Raw genomic sequence first — 10046 nt, 5'->3', positions numbered from 1 at the left:
TCCTCATCCTGGACATGCCGAGTGTCAGCGCTTGCCCCGTTTTTTTTTTTTTATCGTTTTTCTTCACCATCGCGACACTCAATAGTCCACTTAGTTCTACACATGCTCTGGTCGAGTGTGCTCTGCTGTGAGCTGCTTTGAGCTGGTGGGAACTTCAGCATCAACTCTCATAGCGCCATTTTCTGTCTCGTAAACTCCTTTCCTCTCCCTCTGAGCTCTGCCCATAGCAGGTGATCTCTCATCCAAAGGTTGGTCACTGCATCATTGTACAAGTTAGATATTCACCGCAGAGCTTCGTCACACTGTCTTCTAGCAACCCCAGCCAAAAAACACAATTCACGTCTATAGACATGGCACTCAATGAGTCCATGTTGAAATTGTTTGTTTTGGTCTGTATTTGGCCCTCGAACTAAAATGAGTTTGACACCCCTGACCCAGATGCAGAAACTGAAGGAGGGTATCTCTGGTAGAAACAGTCAATTTCATTGTAAGAAAAGCCAAAGTTAAAAAAACAATAAGCATGCAGGCACGGGGAAACCCGAGAGGTTAAACCATCACAGGAAGGGAGCAGGAGAGGAAACATGAAACAACAATGACTCAGCAACCATCCTCAAACACTCAGACAAATAGTGAGGGAGGTTTGATTTGGAACAAGCCACACCTAGAGAACTAATCACTCACACCCCCTGTCCCATTAGCAGGTTGGTGTTAACATAAAACAAACATCAGTAATAGAAAAAAACACAGAGCATATTAAAAAGACAGGTAACATTTAACAACCGTGAACAATCTACGTGACATATAGCGCAGAGATAAAAACCAGACCTATATTTTGGGATCATATGACAATTATACATCAGTAGTGTAGATTAACCTACTGTGTGACCCATTAGCACAACAAATAATCAATGACGTCTATTGGCTTCAGTGGATTGTCATTGTGAGATCGTCATTCTCTCATTTTATTAGGTTGATTTTACTCATCATTTTTGTGTAATCACGGGCTGTGGACAGTATTTTTCCTTTGGTGTAACTGCTCGCCTCTCACTGTGTGGCCAGAGATTCTCTCACTACATGCTTTTTGTTTACACTTGTGATCTTGGGCAACTTCCTGTAATCTCAGATTGTATTTATTTACACAGCCCCCACAGTCTCAGTCTTCCCGGCATCCACAACTGGGCGTCCGAGTTGACCCTTTGAGGTTTGAAAGTCAAAGGTTGTCATCACAATTTATTGAAAAGAGAAGAAGGACTGAGCATGTCATATAAGGAGAGTTGGCTGAACACTGGGGAATGTTTGCATATACCAGCATCTACAAAAGGCAAACTGACAGCATTGTTGGTTGATCCTTCAGTTATTATCGAAAGCACAGAATGGTAGATGATGCAAGTGGCTGACGCTAATAAGCCTTTTCATACTCTCGCTCTGGTTCAGTTCTTTTGCGTTAGGTCAAAGGTCAAGAGGGATGAACTCACCATGGCTGACGGTGTAGATTTTTTGATATTTTTTGCCGTTGGAGCATTGATTCCTTAAAAGATATTTTGTGCAAACGTAGCATTGGCCTCCAAGGCAGAAAGACCGAGTTAGCTGCTAAAGCTAATGCTGCACACGAGCTGAAAATTCCGGTTTTGCCTGACATTTCAACAGTGATCCAGGTTCACATTTTGTGAACATGAATCGGCTGATCAGTGCTGTTTCACTAATTCAGAATCAAAAAATACTTTATTTAAATAAATGATCAATTAACAAATCCTATGAAGTTTACAGAGTATACTAATTAATACATTTTATTTGTCAAAATAAGTAAATGGAGGTTGTTTTGGCAAATGTAAAAAATGTAAGTCAGGGTAGGCAAGGTAGGCAGTGCCTACCCAAGGGTCAATTGATATTTTGATTATTTGTTTTAATTACAATATAATTATAAATTATTTATTTTTCCATTTCCAATAGCCTACAGTACCTGTAAGTTCGAAAGTGTCCGCATTTTGTGCGTTTCAGAGCCCAAATGACTAAACAGCGCTATTTCCTGGAACGACTTCCGTCTCACTCAGCTGTAAGGCAGGAGGAGGCCACGCCCCCTCCCAAAAGCACACGACTGCTCTGCCTCTGTTCCCATAGCGTGTTTTTATGTGTTTGCGCATGCGCAGCCAGTTCCCCAAGATGACAACCATTTACGTCCAAAGGCAGCTCTCTATGCTGCCTTTGGACGTAACCACGCTATGCTAAATGCTATACGTAAGTTCACAGTGCATTAGTGAATTGATCCCATGTGACCACTGCTGCTACGTTCTCTAGCTAGTGGGCGGGACAACACTACAGGCAGGATGACAGCGCTAGAGATGATAGAAACTTTCTTTTGAGGAAAAACGACAGCTTTTAAAAGATTGAAGACCAACATCTGAGCAACCAGACGTTCAGCAAAGGCAAGGTCAGAAAATGTTTCACACGTTTCACAGTGAATGGTACAAAAGGAAGGATTGGCTTTGTGGATGCGCCTCACTGAGGCTGTTCCGAGTTGTTGTTGTTGGTATGATGAACATTACTAAACACGATAAAAGGCCAAAATATTGGTCAGATTCAAGTGATTGGAAATAGGCGAGACAGTATATTCTGTTGTTCTCTGTGTATTTTCACCATCTCTCAGTACCACTACCATTAATATATGTTTATTTATAATTTATAATACTAAACATTATAATTTATATTCATCAATTTTATTCACACAATCAGCTAACCATAGATTATGCTAGGCACGTTATTTTTTGCGACTCCTTGTCCATTAAGAACAAATCAAAAATTGGGCTTGAAGCGTCGATGCGTACACATCCATAGATTATACCTACCAAATTTCAGCCTGATCCATTCACGAATAACAGAGGAGTAGCGATTTTAACTAGTGTACACAAGAAGAAGAAAAACACAGTGAGTGGTCCAGTAGCCCGGTCCAATAAAAGCCCAAATATTCAATGAAACGTGTTCGTTGAAAGCGGTATAGGTGAGTGACTGCAGTCTGAATGTTGCGATTGCAATATGTTGGAATGTCAGATAGATTAGGCTGACCTTTATCATACAAAATTCAGCTGAAATTCTCCGCACATAGCCCTAATAGCGTCTCGTTTACATTAATATACCTCTTCACCTATGACCCCCACATGTGCACTGTCAGAGTGTGAAAAGGCTTGTTGGAGGATGGTCACTAAGGCAGTACAAAATTGGGTTGATTGCTGTTGCATTGGTTGGAAAGACTACAAAATATTAGCAAAACGGCATAAAACTAAATAAAGAAAATATAGATTTGAAAGTGATTACGTTACCAAGAAATGGTGAGCTAAAACAGATCAGCATGGAAAGGATGGCAACAGGTAAGAATGACAGGTAGGCACAAACAGACTAACACACACAGAGCGGCACCACCTTAGGTAGACACAGCAGGTAATTAGAGAAGGGAAAACAGTAGAGGTGGGACGATGTCTGAATTTCAAGGGACAGGACGATCTATGATACTGGGCTTATGATAATGATACGGGACGGTTTTGGAAAGGGAAACATGACAAAAATAACATGCTCTCCTATAGGACAGATGTAGCAGAGATGCAAAGGCTTTCATCACCCTCCCCTCCTCCTTTTTAAAATATTGCGATACCACTCATACCGTTGATGATTTACAGTATCTTGTGATGCTTTCATTTTGTGGTATCTTGTCACACAATATATCATCCCATCCTTAGAAAATACCCATGAGGATCGAGTCAAAGGGGAGGGGCCTGCTAATTAACAACAAACATTGAGACAACAACAAACATCATATCAAACTATCTCATTGTACAACAAACTCATGCACACTGGAGTGTGACAGAAAACATTTCTGTTTGTGAAAATTGCCCAGAAATACATATAAGAAAAATAAACCCCTTTTATGGCTTATTTCACCAATAATTGGCATGACTGAAAAGTCAAAAGTACAGTCACTGAGGAGAGTGAACCATTAATATTTGTCAAATAACCTGAGCTACTCACGCCTACTCCACCCATTACATTAGATGTGCTGCTAAACATAGCGCTGAGAACCCAGCCGCGTTTCTGTTTACATTAAATGGAAGATAAGAGTCCACGCAGTCTCAGCTAACTGCACAGTGCTATTCCTGTACCTATGCTTTCATGCCTAACTCCCTCCACTGCCACACCAAGAATACTCCTGTAATTGGCCGGGAGTCCATGGTGCCATTTCCCCTCGCCCTCCTCTGTGCTGCTGTCACTGGGGAACCGGATCAAGGAATGTCAAATCCTGTCCTGTAGCCGTACTTCCTTACACCAAAACAATGCATTCTGAACAAGAACAGAGAGTACCAGCCTTTGGGCCACTTCTCATGGAGCCCTTTAGACCTCTGTTACTCTACCAACAGCTCCACAGTCTGAGATTTGTTATGTGACATGCTGATATAGAGCGAGATGAGTGATAGCAACAACTGCACAGCTCAAAGGAGTTGGAAGTTTTATTTTGGGGAACTATTGACTGCCCCCCAGCTAATATCACAAATTTCACAGGAGTGCAAGGACCTGATGCTAAGTTCAAACCCAAAAAAGTCATGATTAAAAAAGTCAAGGTTCTTCCAAGCGATGTTTACACAATTACAATTACAATTTCACCTCTCAGCCCAGTTCTGCTGGAGAGTTCTTCCTGTTAAAATTGAGTTTTTTCTCTCCACTGTAGCTGATGCTTGTTCATGTGGAATTGTTAAGTTTTTTATTTTTTCTTAAGAAGTTTTTATATTTTGATAGCCCTTCAAGATGACTATTGTTGTAATTTGCGCTTTATAAATAAAGTTTAATTGAACCTCATTTAATTTAGCAGACACTTTAATCGAAAGCGACATACAACATGAGCAGTTACCTGACTTGCTCAACATCTCACAGTGATGACCCAGGTTGTATTCCAATCGGTGACCCTGAATATTACAGTAGACATATATTTGGACAGTGGTACCTCTTTAAATACATGGGTCATGCGTCAAACCTTTTTTAACAAGGCCCCTTCACACAAAACCAATCCAGATATGGATTTGTTCCCTTAACTTCATCCACAAGCAGTAAGGTCTAAAAACACAGTGTTGCTGCATATACTGGGAGCAGAGGGGTGTGTCAGGGCTTACTGCCTCACTCTGGGGTGGAAGTTGGTGCCACTGTGCAAACTGCAGCCTTATCAGCCCAACAGCCTGGTGTGAAATGTGACACAACCCTGGATTCTCCTTTAAGGCATTCCTTTTCTGTCTCTGTGCATTGCACAGTGTGCAAGGGTGCACACTTTCTCTCTGTGTGGGTGCCTATGTTGCGTGCTGGGTTGGGGTCAGGCCTCCATTTTTACCAGGACGCCTGCAGCAGCTGTTCCCTGGTATGTCATAGGGAGCATCACGTCGTGATACAGGGGTCAGAAGCAAACTGAGGTGGCCGTGTGCAGCTTGATCTGCCGACAGATCCTTTCCCTACTGTCTACGGGCAACACCATGGCGGACCAGTACCAGTACAACGCCAGCGAGGAGAAGATTGTGCACGACAGCCACACAAAAGAGATTGATCTGATCAACAGAGACCCCAAGCAGATCAATGAGGACGTGGTGAAGGTTTGTGTATAGCATAGAGACGTAGAAGGGGTTTAATGGTGTGTCTGCATGATTGGGGAACTTATACAAAATACATGCTTGAAAGAAAAAACAAGAACAAGTATATGTACATACATCCAGGCACATTTATACAAAGAGCTATTCCTGTTGCTTAAAGGCAGTGGGAAATGTATTTTGGGAATGAAGCAGCAGAAGCATTTGAAAACGGATACAGTTTTATTTAGGTCACTGTTTAAGCCTGTGAATGTTGTCATGGTATCTACTTTATGCTATAAAATTTAGATATTAAGGCCCTGTGTGCATTTTAGGGAAAACTAAGCCTAAGAAATATCTGTTGAAGTTGGTAAATTGTGATTCTTAAGTAAAGCAAATGTTTGGGACTTACATTTGCACAGTGGTTTAAAGCAGGCGTTCCCAGCTGTTCTGGCTTCCATTAAACCACAATAATGTGGAGAGAAAGAGAGAGAGAGGGAGACACTCCCTTTGTACAGTCAATGAGTTTCTGTTCACTCCAAATAGTTTATTTCAGGAATCCAAGATAACCAAGCATGATCTACTTAACAGTTTAACTACCTCAGCCTTTTTAACATCCGACTAAAAAGTGTGTTTGTGCACGTAAAGGGTTTATTAAAAAAAAAAATTCATGTCACCCAATTTATATAGACTAGTACAGTGCCTGTCGGAAGTGTGTATTCATGTGGGAGCTTAAGTAGAGTTGTCAATTATGGTCAAATAGGTATGTGTTTGAAGGTTGGATGTACAAACAGGTGTACGTACTCTGTACTCAGTAGTTTTATAAAGGGGTATATTTGTGGGTGCAAAGTAAAATAGCTTGTGATTTTCCTGGTTTAATTCTATGGGACATGCGCATGATAAATAGATAAAGTTTGCACCAATGGTGCGGTTTAGGTAGAATCTGATAAAAAACATATTCATTTGTACAAATAAAACTATTTATTTAGCATTTAACATTTCTTAGCGCAGGGGTGCTTATCATCCAAGGTTAGTAACATAGTTCATATACAAACAGATGTAACTTAGAGAGCAGACTGAGAATAACTTTGGCAAATCGGTAATGGAGAAAACGGATAAAGGTCTATACCGAAGCAAAAAAGCTTGAATTTGAAAAACAAGGCAATTTCCATTTTTTCATTTTGGTTTTGGAAACAAATATCAAATGATGAGTGTTTTTTTTTCTTTCGTTTTTCATGTTTTTGTTACATAATGAAAAACAAAAGAACAAATGATACACGAATTTAAATTAACTGAATTACACAAAAAATTAGATTATGTATTTTAAAAAACAAAATGTTATTGTGTTCTTACAAAACATTACGTATGCTCCCTAGAAAAAAAGGCCATGTTGTTTGATTACATACAGATTAAAAAATGAGCCCTCAAACTATTTTTGGGTTAAAAGCCCTGAGTTGCGAACTCAAAGTTTAAAGTTTGCTGCTTGTTACAATAATAATAATAATAATAATAATAATAATAATAATAATAATAATAATAATAATAATAATAATAATAATTATTATTATTATTATTATTATTATTATTATTATTATAATAAACCCAAAAAAACAAATCTCACTAACCAACATTTAGCAGCTGACTGAGAGCATTACTCAGAGGAGTCTTTAAATACTGCTTATTTTGTCCCCATGCTCTCTGGAGGGCCTATCAATAGAAAACCTAATTATGTTTTATGTGACTTTCATTAAACCACTTGGTGGCCCAATGGTTCGCACTTGGTCATTACATAGTGGGTTCAAGTCCGCAACTTGTATTTGTTTTGGCCTTTTAATAGACTATCATTACATTGAGGCGGGTTTACCCTGCCTCGCACCTCAGGGATTAGCTCCAGCAACCGCTGCAACTTGCTACATCAGTGAGTGCTAACCAGGGCTATTTGAAAACCTTTTGTCAATCCATTTCAAAACAAGAGGAAAATGTTTCAGATTCATTTTTTAGGCAAATTTGGGGGGAAACGTTAAAAAATCCTTGACTCTGAATAAATGATTGAACCCAAAAAGCTGAATTGGCCAAAAATATAATAAATAATTAGAACAAAGAGTTCAACATCCGAGCCACTGTTGCTGTCAATCAGAGCTTCTTAGCACAGTGTTATTTAATTACAACTTTAACAACATGGGACAAGAATCTGTTTCCTAAATATTTCAAAGCAGCTGCTTTACAGTGTAAGAAATAAAGTTATTATTATATTATATTTGATTGAAATTCACCTTTTCAAGCTTGTGAATAAAGTAAGATTTCTTCGAAAGCAATGAGCTAGACACAGGAACGAGTTCAGGAATCAGGAGAGCCAGCTGACACACAAAAGGCATAACAAATGAATAAACAAATAAATACATTTACATAATTGTCACATATATATACGTAAGAGCCTTGCTCAAGGGCCCACAGTGATTAGAATGACCCTCTAGTTACCACCAACCTTCTTTAATTAATAAGGCCACTACTGCCATTATATGGGGTTTTTATGATGACTTGACAATACCACGAGACGATAAAGTTTGGAATAAGTGCTGCACAGGATAAACACGTACAGATGATGATTAAAGTAAATATTCTTAAGAAACATGGCTGCATGTGTTTTTGTTTTCCTTGGAAATAATGTGTTTCAAAATGAATGTCTGATGATGGAAGGATCCTGGCTTGTGCAGAAAAACAGCAACAAATCATGTCCACCCATTTATTCCAAAGATATTTTTTGTTAGATGAGTTTCTTCCCACTGCCAATGAGCCAGAATGACTCAAAGTTTCAGAAGTGCCGCCCATCTGTCTGTGTTGAATACAGATAGGTTAATTACTATTTAACAGCTGGGTCACTGATGTTTATTTATTTATGTATTTATTTATTTATGTATTTATTGCCAGATTTTGGGAAGCGAGCAGGTGGTGTGTGCTAAGACTTCATTAAAGTGGCTGCTGCTCTGGTGGGACACATTGTTTCCCTTGTGATTTACTTGTATCAAGGTTTTAGAAAGATTTTCACACACCATTAAAAGGCTCTAATGCCTCTGCAGCCTTTAATTCCAATTTTACATTATGAAATCCAACACTGATGGCTCAGAAAAGGATCAACTCTGGGTTTGATGGTGACATGTAAACTAAAGAACATGCATTAAGGCATTGGTTTCACTGTTAATAACCAATCTGTCTCTAAAATGTCTCATTAGGTGGAGTTTGAGGATGTCATTGCAGAGCCAGATGGCACACACAGCCTGGATGGGGTTTGGAAGCTTAGCTACACAACCTTCACCGTGTCCAAATATTGGTGTTACCGCATCCTGTCTGCTGTGTTTGGTATCCCCGTCGCTCTGCTCTGGGGCTTCCTGTTTGCCTGCATCTCCTTCTGTCACATCTGGGCAGTGGTTCCCTGCATAAAGAGCTGCCTGATTGAGTCGCAGTGCATCAGCCGCATCTACTCACTCTGCATCCAGACCTTCTGTGATCCCTTCTTCGAAGCCCTGGGCAAGATCTTCAGCAGCATTCGTGTGCTAATGCGTAAAGAAGTCTAAGAACTCACTCTGTGACATTTATAGAGTGGTCACGTGAAGTTTGGCGCCTTTTCATACTGCACAAGATCAGCTTGCTTACTCTACTGATACTCCAAGTTCTCCTACTCTGTGTTTAACATGCTGTTTCCTCCCTCCCCTAAAACTCAAAGTGTGGGTTTTATGACCAGAAGTTTAAAGAAAGCTGCAGCTGGCAGCGTGGCTCAAAGGAGCGCTCTGGCACATCTGGAGGGCGAGGTTCTCCTCACTGAAGATATATGAAGGCCACCTGCCATGATGTAATTATATCTGATCTAGATTATGTATAGCTCAGAAAAGAAAATCATTAATGTCCCAACATGGTTAAAACTTGAAGAAAGTGCTGAACTGCCTGCAATACACATCTGTCTGCATTGTTCCTGAAGGCGTCCTGTTGCTGTATGTTTCTGTTTCTATTTGTTTCCTTCAAGTATAATTCATATTCAATTGCATGAGAGGATTTTTAGTAACGTTACGGAAAGCAACAAAGAAGATGAAAGCAATTATAGATAGATATTACTAAAACAAGTTTTTTTTTTGTTTTTTTTCAATCCACATTTGTATCCTTGTTTATTCCTAATTCTGATTCTCTGAACTAAAAGGAGTAAAATAAGAAAAAGTAATACAGTCAAGCTTCTTGGTTTCTTCTGAGTGTTATGCTGTTTACATAAATCCCTTTCCTTTGGTGCGGTAAATGTGATTTATAATTACATGAATTAAAAGAGTGTTTGTGTGGGTTAGTGTGTGTGTGTGTGTGTGTGAAGTGAACACAGAATTAAATGACCTTTATTCCCTCAATCAGTTCCTTTATTAATCAGTGTTTCAGCTACTTGGGATTCTTGTGGAGAAACAAAAATAATTTACATGT

At 39.4% G+C, this 10046-nt stretch overlaps 1 protein-coding gene across 1 annotated transcript; it reads left to right on the top strand.

Annotated features, from left to right (window-relative positions):
- Window positions 1–5208: 5208 nt before the first annotated feature.
- cav3 (caveolin 3) lies at window positions 5209–9976 on the top strand. The gene is made up of 2 exons (XM_028446880.1): window positions 5209–5618; window positions 8822–9976. The coding sequence occupies exons 1-2, from the start codon at window positions 5502–5504 to the stop codon at window positions 9161–9163; spliced, it is 459 nt and encodes a 152-aa protein (XP_028302681.1). The 5' UTR covers window positions 5209–5501; the 3' UTR covers window positions 9164–9976.
- The last annotated feature ends 70 nt before the right edge of the window (window positions 9977–10046 follow it).

This window comes from Gouania willdenowi, chromosome 5, assembly GCF_900634775.1.
Source record: "Gouania willdenowi chromosome 5, fGouWil2.1, whole genome shotgun sequence".
Lineage (NCBI taxonomy): Eukaryota > Metazoa > Chordata > Actinopteri > Blenniiformes > Gobiesocidae > Gouania > Gouania willdenowi.
Note: the sequence above shows the minus strand (reverse complement) of the source record. Positions and strands in the feature narration are given on the sequence as shown.